The 21,118-nt window shown below is 38.2% G+C and overlaps 2 protein-coding genes across 2 annotated transcripts; both read left to right on the forward strand.

Moving 5' to 3' along the window:
- Positions 1-7,166: 7,166 nt before the first annotated feature.
- Positions 7,167-10,421, forward strand: LOC121756003 (mannan endo-1,4-beta-mannosidase 2-like). Its single transcript, XM_042151456.1, has 5 exons — positions 7,167-7,962; positions 8,727-8,924; positions 9,263-9,385; positions 9,473-9,684; positions 9,868-10,421. The coding sequence occupies exons 1-5, from the start codon at positions 7,591-7,593 to the stop codon at positions 10,274-10,276; spliced, it is 1,314 nt and encodes a 437-aa protein (XP_042007390.1). The 5' UTR covers positions 7,167-7,590; the 3' UTR covers positions 10,277-10,421.
- A 4,349-nt stretch (positions 10,422-14,770) lies between these two features.
- LOC121754063 (probable serine/threonine-protein kinase At1g54610) lies at positions 14,771-19,223 on the forward strand. Its single transcript, XM_042149398.1, has 8 exons — positions 14,771-15,870; positions 16,502-16,786; positions 16,874-17,191; positions 17,298-17,525; positions 17,625-17,725; positions 17,842-17,956; positions 18,340-18,771; positions 18,891-19,223. Exons 1-8 carry the CDS (start codon positions 15,457-15,459, stop codon positions 19,101-19,103), a joined length of 2,106 nt encoding a protein of 701 aa, XP_042005332.1. The 5' UTR covers positions 14,771-15,456; the 3' UTR covers positions 19,104-19,223.
- The last annotated feature ends 1,895 nt before the right edge of the window (positions 19,224-21,118 follow it).

A 21,118-nucleotide genomic window follows, 5' to 3' on the forward strand; every position in this document is an offset into this window, starting at 1 on the left:
TGACTTTGAACCCTCCATAGTCGACACCATCGGATACACAGGCGGCTTAGTAGCGCGATGCTTTGAACTAATCCCCCACGGCGTGCACCGAGACAATGGTGTTAACACTTAAACACCTCAACCTCATCCGTTCTCACGTTTTGTGTCCATTGCGGTCTTGGACACCACTTTGGATTCATAAGTGCGTTTTTTATGAAGCGACCACACTTCGCACTTACGTAGGTGATTCTTAGTCAAGTACCTTGCCATACTTGGTCTCTTTGAGAATTCCATCTCTTTGAGATCCTTAAGAACCATTAAAAGTCATAGACTTAGCCTTTACCACGAGGCAAGTTCTCCAACACTCTATTGCTCTCTAGGGAATAGATATAGTTTGAGTGTTTTTCCATGAACTCTCATAGCTTAGTTGTCCCTTTGAACCAAGTTCTTGGGATCTCCAGTCATCATGGTTGGGTTACCACTATGACAATTCTTTAGTTTGTGGATTTCAAACCCATTCCCTCTAGCAACTTATTCATTTGATCACGGTTTAACCCTTTGGTTAGCGGATCCGCTAGATTATCTATTGACTTCACATAGTCAATTGTAATCACCCCTGTTGTGATCAAATGTCTCACGGTGTTATGTCGTCGACGTATATGTCGAGACTTACCGTTATAGAAACCATTGTTTGCCCTTCCAATAGCCGCTTGGCTATCGCAGTGAATCAGCACTGGTGGCACTGGCTTAGACCAACATGGAATGTCTTCAAGGAAGTTCTTAAGCCACTCGGCTTCCTCACCAGCCTTATCCAAGGCAATGAACTCCGATTCCATTGTTGATCGGGCTATACAGGTCTGTTTTGTGGATTTCCACGATACAGCACCACCCCCAATAGTAAAGACATATCCACTTGTTGAAAGTGAGTCTCTATTATCGGATATCCAATTGGCATCACAGTACCCTTCAAGCACCGGGGGGTATCTCGAGAAGTGTAGCCCAAGATTTTGAGTGTGTTTTAAATATCTCAAAACCCTCACAAGAGCTCTCCAATGCTCTTTGCTTGGATTGCTCGTGTAACGACTTAACTTGTTCACGGCACAAGCAATGTCAGGTCGAGTGCAATTAGTCAAGTACATAATGCACCCGATGACCCGTGCATACTCTTCTTGTGCAACGGGCTCGCCTTTGTTTTTGCTCAAGTGAACGTCGAGTTCAATTGGAGTCTTAACCGGCGCGCCATCATAGGCTTTGAATTTATTCAATATCTTCTCAACATAATGTGATTGTGTTAAGATGATTCCATCATTCGTTCTTAAAATCTTCATTCCAAGAATTACATCGGCTAGACCCATGTCTTTCATGTCAAAGTTTCTCTTTAACATGGCCTTTGTATCGTTAATTACTTGAGTGTTGCTACCCAAGATTAACATATCATCAACGTAGAGACACACTATAACATGACCGTTATTAGTGCTCTTGATGTAGACACATTTGTCGCACTCGTTGATTTTAAACCCATTTGATAACATCACATTATCGAACTTCAAGTGCCATTGCAATGGCGCTTGTTTCAATCCATATAGGGATTTCACGAGCTTGCATACCTTTTTCTCTTGTCCAGGTACTACAAACCCTTCGGGTTGTTCCATGTAGATTTCGTCTTCTAGTTCACCATTCAGAAACGCGGTCTTTACATCCATTTGATGAATCTCGAGATTGTGCAATGCAGCAATAGCGAGAAGCACCCGGATAGATGTAATCCTTGTTACAGGTGAATAGGTATCGAAGAAGTCATGTCCTTCTTTTTGTTTAAAACCCTTTACTACTAATCGGGCTTTATACTTATCAACTGTTCCATCGGCCTTAAACTTTCTTTTAAGAACCCATTTGCATCCTAAAGGTTTAGCACCTTCGGGCAAATCAACCAACACCCATGTGTGGTTTAGCAAAATTGAATCAATTTCGCTTTGAACAGCTTCTCTCCAATGCAGCCCGTCTGGGCCAGCAAAGGCTACTTTTATCGATGTTGGTTCTTCATCCAACATGAAAGCAATGTAGTCAGGACCAAAAGTTTTTGGTGTTCTGACTCTATTACCACGTCTTAGTACTGTATCTTTTGGATCGGGCCTTGCACGCTTGCGCGATTCAGGTTCCGCATCTGTTGATTTAGAACTAGTGGCTTCTTCTTCCACTTGTTTAGAACTAGTGGCTTCTTCAATTCTTGTCTCAGAATTGGTTGATACTTTTTCCTTATCTTTGCAAGGAAAGGTATTTTCGAGAAATACAGCATTCCTCGACTCAATTGTTGTTCCTACTGTGATAGTCGATATTTCAGACTTGTGAACAACAAATCGATATGCACTACTGTTAAGTGCATATCCAATGAAGATGCAATCAACCGTCTTAGGTCCGATTGTAACTTCTTTGGGCGGAGGAACCATCACCTTTGCCAAACACCCCCACACTTTGAGGTATTTGTAGGATGGCTTCCTTCCCTTCCACAACTCATAAGGAGTAACATCTTTTCCTTTGAGAGGGATTTTATTCAAGATATAGTTTGCTGTCAAAACAGCTTCCCCCCACATGTTATGTGGTAATCCTGAACTGAGTAGCAGTGCATTCATCATCTCTTTTAGAGTTCGATTCTTGCGTTCTGCAACACCATTGGATTGTGGTGAATATGGAGCAGTTGTTTGATGAATTATACCACTTGCGTTGCATAACTCCTCAAACGGGGCTACATATTCGCCTCCTCTATCGCTTCGAATCATTTTGATTTTACAACCAAGTTGATTCTCAACTTCGTTCTTATAATTTTTGAACGCCTCTATTGCTTCATCTTTGCTTCTTAAAAGATAAATGTAGCAATATCTTGTGCAATCATCTATGAAAGTGATAAAGTACTTTTTACCACCTCTAGTTTGCAACATCTTTAAATCACATACATCCGTGTGAATTAATTCAAGGGGTTTTGTGCTTCGTTCAACCGAGTGAAACGGCAACTTAGTCATTTTTGCTTCAAGACAAATTTCACATTTATCTTGGATATCCAATTCATTAGCCTTTAGTAAATCTAAATTTACTAATCTTTTAATGGCTTTTGAATTTACATGTCCCAATCTACAATGCCACAAATTTGAAGACTCAATCAAATAAGAGGAAGTAGATGCTTTATTCTTATTGGCCAATGGCTTCGCAACACTTCGAGTTGCTACACTAAGCTTGAAAAGCCCATCGGTTACATAACCTTTTCCGATGGATTTTCCAAACTTATACAAGACAAACCTATCGGACTCAAATACAAGTTTAAACCCTTTATTAACTAGTATTGATCCTGACACTAGGTTCTTGCGGATGTCCGGGACATGCAGCACATCCTTCAAAGTGATAGTTAGGCCAGACGTCATCATGAGAATCACGTTGCCAACGCCGAGGACTTCTGACGATGCTTGATTCCCCATGTTGATCTTCCTCCCTTCAACAGCAGTGTAGGAGGCAAACTTGCTCCTGTCGGAGCAAACATGAGCAGTAGCGCCGGTGTCGATGTACCAGCCTCCCTTGTTATCAACAAGGTTAACCTCTTCAGTGACCACTGCAATGAGGTCGTTCTCATCCCAGTCCTTGAACTCCTTCTCAACGACGTGGGCTGCCGGCTTCTTCTTCTTGCTGCGGCAGTCTTTGGCAAAGTGGCCCGGTTTGCCACATTTGTAGCAGTCGCCTTCAAACTTCTTTGAAGGCTGCTTTCCCTTCCCTTTGTCGTTTGGACGGTTTGGGCGAGGGCGTTTGTTGGAGGGACCGCCCCGCTCCAACAGGTTGGCTTTGGCTTCATTTGGGGTGAAGCCCTTAGCCTTTTGATCACTTTTGCGCACGTCGGCCTCAATGCGCAACTTCACGATCAAGTCTTCAAGGGTCATCTGCTTTCGCTTGTGCTTGAGATAACTCTTGAAGTCCTTCCAACTTGGAGGGAGCTTGTCAATGATCGTGCACCTTAGGAACTTATCGGGCAAGGTCATCCCTTCAGCCACTAAGGAGTGGATGATCATTTGGAGCTCTTGGACTTGCTCCATGATGGGTCGAGAGTCGACCATCTTGTAGTCCATAAACTTGGATGCTACAACCTGTTCAGTCCCTGCAGCATTGTCTATGCTATATTTCTTCTCTAGGCTTTCCCACATTTGTTTAGATGTGGTTACATTGGAGTATACATTATAGAGGCTATCATCTAATGCACTTAAAATAAAGTTTTTACATAGATAATCCCCTTTTCTCCAAGCTTCATAGTCCGCCATGACTTCGAGCCTAGTCTCTTGGTCGCTTGGCGCGGGCGGCTCGTTCTCCGTGAGGAAGTTGGCGACGCCCAATGTTGTCAAGTAGAACAACATCTTCTGGTACCACCGCTTGAAGTCAGATCCTCCAAACTTTGGTGGCTTCTCGGCAGGTGGCATCATTCTTGGTGCCAAAGGTGCCGCAGTTGGTCCTTGGAAGGAACCAATTCCGTTGCCCCCGAAGGAGCCAACAACTTGGTTGGGCATAGAGCCCCCACCATTCATGTTGGGCATAGAGCCCGCCATGGTCGTACCAGCCCCGAAGGGACTAGCACCCGCATGAGACCCGAAGGCCCCAGCATTCGTGTTGATCCCGAAAGATCCAACACTAGTATTGAGCCCGAAGGCACCAACACTCGATCCATTAAAGGATCCGAAGGAACCACTAAAAGTGGAACCAACCGAACCACCAAAGGTGGAACCAGTGGACGCCCCGAAGGGGTTGTCCCAAACCCAAGGGACGGTGGATGAAGCGGCTGGGAAGCCAGAAGTTGGCATCATCGAGGGAATCGATGAAGTGTTGACCGGTCCAGTGGTCGCCATGGTGGAGGGAATGGCGGCGGCGGTGGTGGCAGCGGCGGTGTTGGAGTCGGTAGACATCTCCAGCAAAGGTGTTTAATATTTCGAAAGTTTTAGTTCAGTTTAGAAGTCCAAATTCCTTCAAAGGCAAGTTATCTCGTCTTGCGATTGTTGGTTTCTCGGATTACAAAGATAACTACCGGGCGTAATACAACCCAAAAGAAAGGAAAGGAAGAACTGAACTTAAAAATACAACGTATAATCGAAACTACTAAACCAGTGTGATTAGCCGAGTCGAGGAGGCCTCTTCCCGCAAGACGAGATACGCCCCGGTAGTGCTCTTCGGTTTGGCGTGTCGTCCCCAAAGGTAAAACGGCTACGTCTCTATTGATGCAGCACCGCAATCAACAGAGCTCCGGCGAACTGGATGGAGGAGAGGGCAGAGCTTCGACAGAAAAAACTATGCAGGGAGAGGGAGAGAGCTTATGATGCAGAATGCTTTTTGAATTGTGTAGTGATGCATGGAATGGCTGGCCTATTTATAGGCTCAGTCCACTGCAGGGGGTCAACAGCCATGATGGCTGTCATCATGGCAATTCGTAACCGACGTCGGTTACAGACGTGTGGCAGGAGTGTGCCATCCGTGTGTGGAGCGTGTGGATTTCTCACGTGGCAACCGTGACTGTGCCTCGCTTGACGACGTGTCAAGCCACTTGGATTGCTGACTCGGCGGTGGTCCAAAAAGAATAGTTTGGGCCAAGCACCAAGCCCAAAGACCACCCAAAGACCAATTGCCAAGATCCAAGTCCAAGTCCAAGTCCAAGTCCAAGATCAAGATCGAGATCGAGATCGGGATCGAGATCGGGATCGGGCTCGGGCCCGGGCCCGAGGCCCGAGGCCCGAGGCCCGCGGCCCGCGCCCGCGACCACGAGCACGAGCACGAGCACGTGCACGGGCACGGGCACGGGCTCGGGCTCGGGCGGGCGGGCGGCGGCGGCGCGCGCGTGTGCCCGCGTGTGGGCTCTTTCACCCATCTTGGTCCACTATAATTATTAAGTAACATAAAGTCACTTAATTTATACACATTAAAGATGTGTTAATCCTCCAATGTGGGATAATTAACACTAGTTAATTATTCCCTAAGCTCCATCTCCAAGCTTTAATTAAAAGCTAATTATGCCCAACTTTAATCCACTATTTCTCACTCACCGGAAATCGGATTTGAGAAAGTGAATATACTACATTTACCTACGTAAAATGTAGATCGACGCTATGTCATTTAATTTCACAAAATTAAATGTCTCGTCACATTTATTATTTGGTCAAAATCCATTGACCGGGCATATTTAATCCATGATTTTTTACATAGTGGTCCTTCAGTTGGCCCCCCAATTCAAACTTGTATTCGCCCATTCTCACAAAACACACACATGCCATCTCGATGACTTTCCCTCGAGTTGAACGGCTCGTCCCGCCACACCCCCTATGCCCTCCGGTACAAGCCAGCGTTGCTAATGCCCTAATATCATTTCACAATAGTCATCAAGTATGCTTGCAGAACACACAGCCAGTCTCACTCACTTCATCACCAAACATGTGATGATGGAGATTTTCATCAACTTGAAATTGGTTAGAAACAAAGCAAAGATCCAAACAAATAAGATGACAAAAAGGAAGAAAATGTTGGGTGATGAAAATGACTTAATTTAGTTTACTGCCTAATTTAGTGCCACTGCACATGGGCAGAAGACTCAACTAAATTGTTTATGATGTCCTAATTTGACACTGCACCAAAATCTATGCACAAAAGTCTCACAAAGTCACCATGAGATGAGACAGAGGCATCTTTTCAAGGTGAATCCCACAAGTTTAGTATTCAAAAAGTTCAAAAAATAATCATTAAAGTAAGAAATATAATAAAATAATACTGTGAAGAAAGCTATGAATTCTAGGCATTTCTTACTATTAATGGATTTGTTTATTTTAAAAATAATCAAAATTGCAAAATGGAGAAATGAAAGGCAAATTTAAATTTGTAACTTAAGATTTTGAAATTCTGCCAATTTCTACACAGAGCCTTTATTGATGATCTACATAATACAAAAATATGTTTTTAATTAAAATGTAGAAAACATAGCTGTCACTATTAATTTACAGAAAATGCAGAAATAATAAAATAAGGTAAATATAGAATAAAAAATATTGAAAATGGAGTAATGGTCTACTTATGTATTAAAAAAAATAGAATGATGAGTGTTATAATGATTATTAAATCACAAGAAAAGTCTGAAATTATGAACCCAGATCTAATCTGGCAAATGCAATTGATACCAACATTCCACCGTCGCATTCATTAAAGATTTTTTCTTTTCCACATTGCTTTACCAGTTTTGTATATATATATATATATATTATATATAATATATATATAAGCTCGATTTCCCCCAATTTCTCTCTCTCACATCTCCTTCAACTGCAAAGATTGAAGGGATTCAGATTAATTGCACACACATACACACAGTGATCTTTTTTCTGCAATAAGTCTCATGTTTCAGTGACTAATTTGGGTAACTGAAATCTGAAGGCTCATTGATTTTGATTTAATTATTTGAACTTGGGCCAGAAGAGGATCTGGTCTTCATCTAGAAGCTAAAGATTCAGTGAGAACAGATCAAAATCATCAATGAATTAGCGCTGATTCTTGATTTAGTGCTTAAAGATTCGATTTTTAGCTTCTTTCTTGGTTTTGGGAGTGTCTAAATTGATGGTTAAGAGCAGGATGTTTGGTGGGAATGGGGTGCTTTACCCCATTGTTGCCTTTGCATCGTGTGTGGCCTTCATATACTTGTCGTTTGGGGATTTGTGGATCAACATTCATGGGGATGGGAAGTGGAGCTTTGTGGAGAGGAATGGGACTCAGTTTGTGGTGGATGGGATGCCCTTTTATTTCAATGGGTGGAATTCTTACTGGATGATGGATCATGCTGCTGATGAGTTTAGGAGAGGGAAGGTTAGGGAGATGCTGCAGACTGGGGCGAGGATGGGGCTCACTGTGTGTAGGACTTGGGCTTTTAATGATGGGGAGTATAATGCTCTTCAAATTACACCGGGCCGATTCGATGAGAGGGTGTTTAGGGTGAGTTTAGTGTTTGTTTGTGTTGCTGGAGTGATTGCTGATGTTGTTGTTTTCTTGGTGATTGGATTTGAAGGTTAACTTGATGTTGATATTTATCTTGATTCTTGAATGGAGCTTCGTTTATTGACAGTTTATACTCGTATGTAGTGTTAATTTTTTGCTGATTGAACATTGTTTAATGCAGTGGTTGAGTGGTTTTAGTCTTTATGTTGATTGTTTTGTTGAGCTTCGTTTGCGAATAGTTTATACTCGTGTGATGATTATGATGAGCAGTAGAGTGTGAATCTCGGTTTCTTGGTAATTGAGCACTGGCTTATGCAGTGGTTCTAGTCTTTATCTTGATTGTTTTGTTGGGCTTCGTTTGTGAATAGTGTATACTCGTATAATGATTATGATGAATAGCAGAGTGTAAATATCGGTTTCTTGGTAATTGAACGTTATCCGGTGTAGTGGCTCTAGTCTTTATCTCGATTTTTTGGAGTTCAGTTGCAAATAGTCTATACTCGTATGGTGATCGTATCATTTGGATGAGGTCGAGTGTACATCTCTTGCTTGAAGTTTGCATTGCTGTTTCTTGTTTGAGTTATTTGCTCTGTTCTTGCTTGAGAAGTTCAATTCTTCTGTTAAAGTTGAAGAGAATTAGAAAGCTAAATCTGGAATTTGCCAATCACAATCTCGAATTTGTTGCCAATAACATTTATTCTTTTCCATTTTTCGTCCTAAGTTTCGATTGTATAATCTAATGGTTGCCCAAATTGTCGTAGGCGTTGGATTATGTTATTGCAGAATCAAGAAGAAACGGGATAAGGCTCATGCTGTGCTTGGTAAATAACTTGCAAGCTTATGGTGGAAAGACGCAATATGTCAAGTGGGCGTGGGAAGAAGGCGTGGGCTTGAGTTCTTCTAATGACTCGTTCTTTTATGACCCTTCTATCCGTCGCTACTTTAAGCATTACGTTAAGGTATTCTTGCCGTTCTATCTCCTACTTTGTGCTTGGAAAGTCTCGTCTTAGCGTCTAGAATATGATCACTAATCCACTCTAAGAGCACGATAACAATCTGCGGGCTTCGTGAAATAGACGAAAGTAGATCCCTTTAATCGAAATGTGGATGTGTGTATTAAACATCTACTGTAATCTCGTTGATCAACACATTTAATGGTATCGATGTTTTATCTCCAATGTTGAATGAGCAAATTGAAATCGAAAGAAACCTTGAACGCCTTTTTTTCTTTCGAGATTTGGTGCTTAGGTTGTCGTTTCTCGTACATAATAGATGTACATTTGATAATTCTCGACAGACTGTTCTAACAAGGAGGAACACATTGACCGGAATCGAGTATAGGGACGATCCAACTATCTTTGGATGGGAGTTGATCAACGAACCCCGCTGTATGACTGATAAATCCGGTGATACACTTCAGGTAAACTCGAGATTTCCCATCGAGTTGAGCTTCTTTGAACTCAATTTTGCTCCATGTGGTAAAAATCGTTATCTCGTATGACTGCAGGATTGGATCGAAGAAATGTCGACTTTCATAAAAGAAATCGACAGGAACCATCTGCTTACAGTGGGGCTTGAGGGATTCTACGGACCTAAAAGTCGGAAAAGATCGACTGTCAATCCCGAGATCTGGGCATCTGACATTGGAACGGATTTCATTCGCAATTCAAACCTCTCGACTATCGATTTTGCATCAGTTCACATTTACCCCGATCACTGGTGAGCTTTCCCTCCACATGAATTTTGAAAGCTCGATTTTTTGTCGTTGTACAACTGATTTAGTGTTCTTGTTTGATGAATATCCGATTTGATCAAAGAAACGCCACAAGTTAGAGCGAAAACCGTGAATCTTGAAAGCTCGATTTTGTAATGTACGTAAAAATCAGTTGATCACCTCTGCAGGACACACAACCCGGATTTCGAATACAAGCTAAGGTTCGTCTCCAAGTGGATGATCTCCCACATCGAAGACGGCGACAAGGAGCTGAAAAAGCCCGTGATGTTCACCGAGTTCGGTCTATCCACAGAGAATCCGGACTTCACCCCTGCTCAGCGCGAGAGGTTCTACAAAGTGATTCTCGACATAATGTACAAGTCCGCTGGGAAGAACAAGTCGGGAGCGGGATCCCTCGTGTGGCAGTTCCTGGTGGAAGGGATGGAGTACTCCAACGACGACTTTGGGATCATCCCGTGGAAGAGGCAGTCGACGTATCAGCTCTTCGCTGAGCACTCGTGCAGGCTCGCGCGAATCCAAGGTGCACTCTCCACACAATTATATTACTTGAGAAAACTGTGCACACTAAGAAAATAGAAAAGCCACAGTTTCTTCCCTTTGATATGTTTTTTTTGCAATTTTTTCTATATTTTAGGGTGGAAAAAAAATATAAAAATATAAAATGAGTGTTACTGTTTAATTTTAATTTTTTTTAATATATATAGAAAGAGTGTTTGATTTAGTTTCTAGAAATTGGATAATTATTTTAATGAAATGCTGAAATTGCGGAAGAAAATGTGAATAATGTGGAAAAACTCAAGCTTCACGCATCATCCAACTACTTCTAACTAATGTGTATAACCTAATTAAAAATTGTAATTTTATTTAGTACATAATTGATAGTTTTTGTATTTGAACCTCCAATCGTGTGACAGATTTTGATCCGTCAGACAGTCTGATACGAGACTCTATAATTATGTAAATTAACATACTTAGGCCACCAGCGACTCGGGTTCCTTAATTGCTCCTTAGGCACGCCTTATCAGGATCGATCGTCAACTTTCTCTCGTCTCTTAACATTCACAACTATAATTAGTAAAAGTAAGAAAAAAAAAATGTGAGTGATGAGGGGCGCGGTGGATCTCACGGCCTCGCTCATCCCTCTGCCTCTCCATGAGGCGACTCGCGGAGGGCTCATATTGCAGCCCAAACTATGAATTATTTTCGATTGATTCGAGTGTAAGATCATGAATTCATTCAACAAAGTGATTCATATGATTTTGTACTTTAATTTCTTTACATTTTAAAACATCAAGAAATGAAGAAAGAAAGTTGTTCAAGTAGGTTTATTTTAGGTCAGCCAACTATTTCCTCAAAAAAGCTTGAAGAATACATTTCTATTTTATGAGCATTGCTTTTATAAAGCTGCTCAACCACAAAATCTCAGAGAAATAAATAAAAATATTGGATATAACGAAAAAAAAAGAAAGAAATAACAAACAAAATCTCGTTGCCCCATTTCAATCGTCCTCTCAAATATAGTATAGTAGTGAAGATAAATAAAAAAATTTATAAGAACACGCATTTTAGATTATTTTTGTCTATATAATTTCAAGATAGATGAGTTAGTTATCCTATTAAACTGATTCTAAATGTATAAATTATCTGATGGCAAAGAAAAAATAAAATAATTGAATTTTTGTAAATGCATTTCCTAGAAATTATGTGACATACATTCGATATAGGATTGTAAATTGACTTTCACAAAAGTATAATTGGTAGTAGAATTTACTAATTCTTACTTTTATGACAAAAGAAAAGACCTTCAATATGGAGTAGTTTTTTTTTTTGCTAACATAATACAGATTGAAAATATTGTGATAGGATGAAGAAAACAAAACGAAATTTGGGTTAGTTCGAACACTAAAAATTTTTAATGTTGACCCTTTCAAAAAAATCATACTATTGTAAAAAAAATGTTTTTAATTGAATTGTCCTTAAAATATTATTACTAGAGAATATTCCCCCCATAAATTAAGGAAATAAAATTGAAAAGCAATGGCAATCATTCATACATGCTGGAGTAGAGGATACGTTTGAGCATGAGCTACAACCTACAATTAAATAAGTCTCTAAGCAAAAAAATAAAAATAAATTATGTATAGGGTTGTCATTAAACAAGAATCAAATTTTAAATAAGAACCAGAATTAATATTTACCTTATTATATAGTATAATATGTTTTTGAATATTGACATATTTACCATGATGATATCATGTATCATCACATTATTTATTCTATATCATTGCAATATTTAAGCAATGTTATCATAAAATGAAAATAGTTCTAGACAAATGTGGTTGAGATCGTGAGAAGATATGTTGAGGAAATCACATCCCCCGAATCCCGACCGCTATTTAATTTTGTTATAGTTGACGGCAGCAGTGGACGCAGAAATCATTATCGATCGAGGCTGTAATTTCTAATTTTTTTCAAAGTATTTTTTGGATAATTTACATCATTTGTATGGCTCCTATTTAATAATTTATATTAATCTTGAATAAATTTCAAATACATTAATAAAAAAAGTTTAAAAAATTATTTCATTGAGAGCTTTAGCCACTCACTCCCCACTCCACTTGGATCCGCCCATAGTTGACGATGTTAGTCTTACGATGATATTGAGCAATATGTATAACGCTATCGTTATTAGGTTTGGACCGTTTATTTTTAGATCTAATGGATTTTATTTATGTTATAACTGTCGGTCTCACTTTTATATGATCCTAAATATATATACATAATATAAAATATATAGTATTGCAATAAATAATTTTGTGTGGAATAATGCCAAGCCACAAAAATTGAAGGTCTCACTTTTATATGATCCTAAATATATATACATAATATAAAATATATAGTATTGCAATAAATAATTTTGTGTGGAATAATGCCAAGCCACAAAAATTGAAGGAGATGGTTACTTTATAGCCAATGTGGAGTCGTTTTATCCATACAGAGCACATGTCAGCCAGCAAAGAAAATTCATTTTCCAAACACAAAAAATTAATTAAAGTCTGAAAATAAGTTCGATGCTATCTTCATATTTATACCATGAAACCCTCAACAATTGCAGCCCCCACACTCTTGAATATTTTGTCATAAATAGGACAATTATGTTTTAAAATAAATATACACAAACTATTATCATTATTTTATCTATGATAGTGCTACATATGTCCCAAATGGCAGAAAACAATTAGAGCTTTGAATTGTTCAAATATTTATATATCTAGAATGTCAAATATGTACGACCAAGCATAAGTTGATCAAGAAAATACAAGTTTAGTTACTTGATGAAAAAAAACAAATAAACAAATAAAGTCTTGTTTTCAATGTTGATTTTTTAGGAATTTGAATGATGATGCTTCTTAGCACTAATTATTTTTGTTCCTTTTTTTTTATTTTTCTCATGAACAAGGAATTGATTTTCCTAAAGTTAAATTTAAATATAAATAATTTACTATATTTATTACTTTGTTGATACATTGTGTCACCAAACCTACTTTTTTCTTGACTTCTCTTCAATGACTTACTAGATCAAGACAACTATATATATAAGAAATATTAGTGAAGCAAATTTGACATCTCAGTCTTAATTACTAAAACGCAATAGATATATAAGGCAATATTTGGAATTTAGCAGCTAAATGTTTGTCTTATTTATCCTTAAAAATTGTTGAATCAAAGTATTAGGTAGGTTTGAAACAATTAACTACCTTTGACAAAGGTGGAATACACAATTAAATAATAGTTTGTTAAATGTAAATGTGGGTATAGTTGTTTGGCCGAATTCATTATAGGATATTATCAATTCTTAATTAATTATAACTTTGATCATATAAAGACATTATAGTCACAGTGATGATATGTTACAATATAACATGAGGTTATACATTGCAATCAAACATTAAAAATGTATTCAATGATATAATGTTATCTCCCTATCATGTACTACAATATAACTAAGTATAATTAACTAAGATGTAATTATTATTACCAAATGTAATTTTCCTATTTGATAGCGGTAGGTTTAGACTTTAAGACTAGAATGTTTAATGCTAATAATAATGAGTTGATTACTCATTAATCATTATTGACAAAGTACCAAACATAAGCTTTATTTTTATTTTTCACCAAATTCAGTTCACTAAGAAAATCAAGAAACCCAATTCATGTTATAAAAAACACAAGAAGATTATTGAGATTATCTATCAACAATCCTATGATTTAGAGTAGATTATATTAAGTTGATTGAGTTTAATCAATAAAAAATCAATAATGGTTGGTTACCTATGGTAATGATAGAATAATTGCTTACACATTCGAACTTATAATTTATCAATTAAAAAAACGCCTTTACCAATTAAGTTGTTATTTATATATAAAAAAAAACTTCAAAAATTTTGGATGATTGTGGCATTAATTTCCAATAAATCCACTCTAGTTTCCAATATGAGTGGGATAGATTGAAACATGGTCAATTTTCTTTGGTTGATTCATTAAAAGTAGAGAATAAAAATTTGTGATTGGCCTTTTGACTCAAAGACTCACATTTGAGGGGAAAAGATCCCATTCAATAATTTGCAAGAAATTTAAATATCATAATATTAAAAATTTTCAATAATGTCACACTTAATATAAATCAAATTGGTACACAAAATTCACTTTTTATCGATAATGTCCGTAATATACTTCCCGATTTTCAGAATATATACGTGTGATATAACGTGAAACAACTTTATGATATGTTTCACGTATCATAGATATTTTAAAATTCTATTAAATTTTGGCCTTTGTACATTAATAGTACTATTGATAAGCCCATAAATAAAATTGAATATAGTTTTAATATACCTTTAAATTTTACTTATTTGAACAACTTCCATATTAACTCATTTTTATTACTTTAAACACACCAAACTTTCCCAAAAAGATAAAAATAGCATAATATTGATTATCTGTCCCCTATAAAATGGTAAAAAAATAAAGATAATAAAAAGATTTAAAAAAAAACTAGAGAGAGAATCCAACGCCGTCTTGACTAAGCCAAAAAGCTGCTGTTTTTCCAGTGTTAGAGAGAGAAATCGCCGGCTTGCTTCTCTGTTTCTTTTTTTAATTTATTTTTAATTTCCGAATATCGAATTTTGGCCCATCGATGGTGCTCGAGGTGGGGTCGTAAAATTGATTCAGTATTCGTAACAATTTCTGCGTATAATTCGTAAATTATTTTAATTTACTGAATTGTGAGCTTCAATCGCAGATTACTTTACCTGCGAAAAGGAATATCGAATATTATTCACCTTTTTCCCCTTTGTTTTTTTGTCTGTGTGAGTATTATATACATACATATATATACACACTACGATCATGTCGAACAGTCAATAATTGCGCAGATTATTGTAGCTTTTTTAGACCAAGTCCTCGTTTTTACTGCCAAGAATTTTCTAAAACATCACCAATCACCTCATTTCTCCCCCAATTTCAGGTCCAATTGAAGGAATTGGATTGGGAAATTTAGGCGTTTCACTTTTCTATTGCTTCGGATTGCGGAAAGCTGAGCTCTTTAGCTCTAGGTTAGATAATTGGATTGAATTCAATTCAATTGATTTCGATATTGAATTTAATTTTGGTGGGTGTGCCAAAATTGGGATGGGGTTTGATTATCTGAGCGTGTGAAGAGGGTTTTGTTGGTTTGATTTTGAAATTGGGGGAAAATGGGTTGTGTTTGTGGGAAGCCGTCTTCGGCGGTTGAGGATAGTGAGGTGAGCCCAAAGCAGAGGGAGCTGAGTAGGAAGGCGTCTGAGCTGCGTATGGCGAGGGGGGTTTCGTCGAGGAGGAATGAGAGTTTCTCAATGAAGGAGAATTTGGAGAGTGGTGATGTGAAGATTGGGCTGATTGATAGGAAGGTTAGTGGGTCTAGGAAGGTGAGGGATGATTATTATGAGAAGAAGAGGAAGGAGAGCTGTGAGGATCTAGGTGGGAATTTCCCCAACATGGGGAGCCTCCCGAGCGCGGTGGTGGGCGAGCAGGTGGCTGCTGGGTGGCCGTCTTGGCTGGTCGCGGCGGCTGGGGAGGCCATCTGCGGATGGGTTCCGCGGAAAGCTGATACCTTTGAAAAGCTTGATAAGGTACATGATTTGGATGTGCTAACCTGTTTAATGAATCATCTTGATCATTTTTTTCGGTGTAAAAGTGGATGAATTGCCTAATTTTATTGACTGTAGTGCTATAAATGGTGAATTTGTGAGCTGTTTTTGATCTTCTTTAAAGTTTTTGACTTTGTGTAGCTTATCCTTATGGTTGATTGAGCGTTCGTTGTCGTTTTTTGGATGATGTTTCTGGTTGATTAGCAACAATATTTGTGTGTGATTTGGTAGCATGATCAGAGTGAGATGAGAAGATTGTTGATGGTATATGACTTTTGTTAATTTTTGACTTTGTATATTGAATTGGTGATAGCTTGTGCATTCTTCGTATATTTTGTGGATGATATTTTCGGTTGATTAGCAAGAAGATTTGACAGCATGTCTGAACGAAATGAGAAGATTATTATGTTAAATTTGTTTAGTGCATCATGTTTGTTATTCCTTCAATACAAAAGTAGTTGAATTTCACTAATTTTATGACCTATTATAGCTAAAAATGCTAAATTTAAGGTTCTCTTTGATCTTCTTTGAAGTTGTGATAGTTTCGAATGTGTGTATTTTACCCTGATATGATTGGTTTTGGTTCTTGTGTGATAGCATTTTGTTATTGCAGATTGGTCAAGGGACTTACAGTAGCGTGTATAAGGGCAGAGATCTCCTGACTAACAAATACGTGGCTCTGAAGAAAGTGCGTTTTGACAATATGGATCCAGAAAGCGTGAAATTCATGGCAAGGGAGATTCTCATCTTGCGAAGGCTTGATCACCCGAACATTATCAAGCTGGAAGGCTTGGTCACTTCAAAAACGTCTTCGAGTTTATACCTCGTCTTTGAGTATATGGAGCATGATCTCACTGGTCTTGCGTCACTGCCCGGCGTCAAGTTCTCAGAGCCACAGGTGATAAACGTGTTTTTTTACCATGATGGGACACCAAGTGGAAGAATCTGTTTGTTCTGATGTTCGTTTGTTTCCTGTTCGTTTCAGGTGAAGTGTTACATGAAACAGCTATTGAGTGGGCTGGATTATTGTCACAGGAACGGTATCCTGCATCGTGATATTAAGGGTTCGAATCTCTTGATTAACAATCACGGGATCTTAAAGATCGCCGATTTTGGCTTGGCGAGTTATTTTGATAATCACAACAAAATCCCTCTCACAAGCCGTGTTGTGACTTTATGGTATCGGCCACCTGAACTTTTGCTCGGAGCGACTCAGTATGGAGTTGCTGTCGATTTATGGAGTACCGGCTGCATACTCGGAGAATTATACGCTGGCAAGCCCATCATGCCTGGTAGAACCGAGGTATTTACACAATAAATTGAAGCTGCTTATATCTGGAATTCGTTTCTGTTATGACCTTTGAAAACACATTATTAAACTTTGTTGCATATGAAATTGCATTGTTCAGGTTGAGCAGCTGCATAAGATATTCAAGCTTTGTGGTTCGCCTTCTGAGGATTATTGGAAAAAATCGAAGTTACCCCATTCTCCCGTCTTTAAGCCTATTCAGCCTTACAGACGGCGGATTGCTGATACCTTTAAGGATCGTCATGATGCTGCTGTAAAGCTTATGGAGATCCTACTCTCAGTCGATCCTTCTGATCGAGGGACTGCAGCTAGTGCTCTCGAGAGTGAGGTGCCCTCTCTCTCTCTCTGGATGAGACGTACTTTCTTAAAAAGTGTTCTTTCGAAGCCAAAGTTTACTGTGTCTTACTGATTCTATGTTTTTCTACAGTTCTTCAAAACATCTCCCATTCCATGTGATCCATCGAGTTTGCCCAAATATCCTCCAAGCAAAGAGATCGATGCAAAACTGAGAGAAGAGGAAGCGAGAAGGTCTGTGCTCACATCTATTAGTTCGAATCGTTTAAGGTTTTTGCTTAACATCTTATGCACACATACATCCCCTTTCGTCCTTGATTGATTGTGTTGTTTGGGCCATCTTTCGACAGGAAAGGAGCTGCTGGAGCTAAGGGACATAAGGGTGACAATGATTCTAAAAAACCGAGAGAATTCAGAAGTGTGGTAGGGCTCGATCCCAATGCTGAGTTGTCTAGGTTAATCCCGGTATGCTCATCAAGATTCCTTACGACTTTGTTACTACTCTTACATTTGAGAAGTCAAAACCACACGGCCTAACATGATTGAATCTTTGACATTTGTACATTAGTTACACGTCACTTAAACATCGATCCTAGTTGTATGACCAGTGGTGTTCATTCATTCTATGTTTGCGTACTGATATAGCTTTCCCGATAGATTGTTAGTTCTCTAGAAACTACATCCCGTAAACTTAGATATGTAAAATGCATCTCGTAAACTTAGATATGTAAATACGTAGAAGGTTGTGTTAGGTTAATTATACTTGGTGGCCCGAATTTTTGCCTGTTGGCGACTTTCTCGATATTCACATTCTATATCGATTACTGATTTCGTGAATTGTGTCTCAGAGGCATGGCCACGCGGACTCAAAGAGCCGTAGCGAATTTTTCAACACTCAAAAGCAAGACGCTGCTCCTGGTTTTGCAGTGGATCAATCGGGACGAGCACAGGGTCTGTCCGAAAGGAGCAAAGATCACCTGCCAAACCCGAGGGAGAGAGTGATTTCCAATTCCGGTCCTCTTGCTCCACCTGTGAGCTGGACGTCGTCTGGGAAGAAAAGCAACAATATTTCCGTTGCTTCCACCAGAAACGGTTTGTCACCTGCAGAATGCCGAAACAGTTTAGGCCCTCAACGCGTCGAGGCTACAAATCAAGCAGGCAGGTTCTCGCAGTCGTTCGGAGAAGCTGTGAGAAATCACGACAGGAGCCGGCAATCTCAAATACCTCTGGGCTCTCACCAGGCCGACTACGGAAGAATCAACACGAAAGAAACCGTCTTGGTACGAAAATGCTCGTATATCTTACAATAGTTAAAAATTGTCAATAAATTTTGTGTTTCATACGATCAGCAGCTATCGGCTATCGTCTAACGCGATCCTCGTCTATTCTTGTGTCTTAGGACGGGCACGGTAAGGAGAGAACGATCCATTTCTCGGGTCCTCTGCTTGCCCCATCGAACAACATCGAGCAGGTGCTCAAAGAGCACGATCGCCGGATCCAAGAAGCTGCTCGGCGCTTGAGGCACGAGAAGACGAGGGCCGGTAGAGTTCGGCCCCACGAGACGCAAACGTCGTCTAAACAGACGCACGTCTCGAATCAAAGCGCCGGATAGTCCGGCCGGTAGGAATCTATACATATATATATTCATACATATAGTAAGTGCTTCTTTCACCTGTGTAAATCATGTACAGATTGTGAGGATTGTTTTTTTATATAATCTTTTTTTGCTATATTTTTTGAATGATCCAATCACTAAATCAAGAGCAGGAACTGATTCATGTGTTTGATGCCATTTTTTAGATTCTGTTTGAAGTAGGAAGAGAGACCAAACAAGTTCTACTTATTCTTGATGGGATTGGATTGTTCAATTAGAGCTCATATTTTGTTGCAATTAAGAACTTAATTAGTTCAATTTTGATTTGTAGTGTTTTTTGTAATTGCAAAATTAATTTTACTAATCGTTTCACGGCGGATTCGAATCTGAAATCTAAAATTTTTCCTTTAGATGTTAACTACTCTACTGCTAAGCCAATACATATACGAAAAGAAAGATTGCCGTTTCTTAATTTTGCCACTTTTCCGTTGTGTGTTACTATATCGCAACTTCGGATATGGAATCCTAAATAATCAAATTGTGTGATTAATGAGGCTATAGGTCTCGGATTTGAGTCTACAAATGATACTATGAAACATGGAATTACAATGAAATAGTAACTATGATTAACCAATATTTTGTGGTAAAAAAATTAACTAATACTATTATAAAGTGATAGCAATGGAATACATATTCAATGTAGCTGTCATTGCACGCTCATTGACTTATATTCATTCGTGATTATATTAAGAAAGAAAAGGTCACATACATTTGTATCATTGTATGTGTATTTTTTAATTTGAAATTTTGGGTATATTAAATTCGACAAGTACGCACTAAATGTAGCAATATTTGGTGGTGGATATGCATTATCTCCATCAACTCTCAAACTTCGAATAAATAAATAATTGCAACTTCAACTAATCAAAATTTTAAAAGTCAAGCCCAATTATTTCGATTTCAAATATATGTAACTATTAAGTTAGACTTTTGTGTTATGGTTGATTCTAGACTTTCATAATTAGTGGAGAAAGTTGCTGCGTGATGGCGATTGCCAAATATGGATGTACACAAGTTAGGTTTACCAAATTTTGTGTTTGATGAGGATTGCATAGTGGTCCATGTCGCATGAAATCAACCAATTCGGAAGTGCCATGTGGAATGATAGTTTGATTTTTTTCCCTTTATGTTGTAACTGCTTTTTGTTATTAAGAATTTTTGTTGCATGTCATATTTGTAGCTTATGAGTTGAGTGTTTGATACTTGACATGAAAATTGATGTAACATGTAAATAGTGTAATATGACCCAATTTGGTGAATCCATATAGTCGTAGCTATAGAAGAATCCAACTCAAGGAAACATGTTCTTAAACACAAACTTGTCATATACTTATTCATTTTATACAAAAGAAATGCTCGCATCCAAAAATTAGCGAGTAAGGAAGTAGTTCAAAATGAAAATAATGAAATCATTATATAAGAAAAAACAAACGTTCTATCCAAAATCACTACAAAAGGATAAAAGCGAATAAACATAAGAAATCAACGCAAATGAACAACACTCTAAAAAACCAAAGCAAATGAACAACACTCGTCCTAGCGTTATCCGCCAACCTGATAACCACGTACAACAATTAACATAAAAATCCACGAACTTAAACAACTAAACCATAGACCCGACTGTTTTATAGTTCTATATCTTGTTCCAATGACTAGGGTTGTGAAAGAAATATCTCAAATTCATCATATTTCTTTCTCTTGCTACGTCTCTATTTATTGTAACCCAAGCTTTTTTTTTCCTAGATTTATTACTGTGAATGAATTCAAGAAAAATTACAAAAATAGTTCCAATATTACACGCAAATGGTAATTTTTAATTTTACCGCTTTACATTCACAATTTTAAAAAGAAATAGTCAAATAGAAGCCCAATTCAACAAACAAACTGGTCATAAAAGCCCACTCATTTTAAGTATAGGAGTACATTTTACTATTAATAATTCAGCCTATTATGTTCTGGATTAATTATTGGGC

Source organism: Salvia splendens, chromosome 11, assembly GCF_004379255.2.
Source record: "Salvia splendens isolate huo1 chromosome 11, SspV2, whole genome shotgun sequence".
Lineage (NCBI taxonomy): Eukaryota > Viridiplantae > Streptophyta > Magnoliopsida > Lamiales > Lamiaceae > Salvia > Salvia splendens.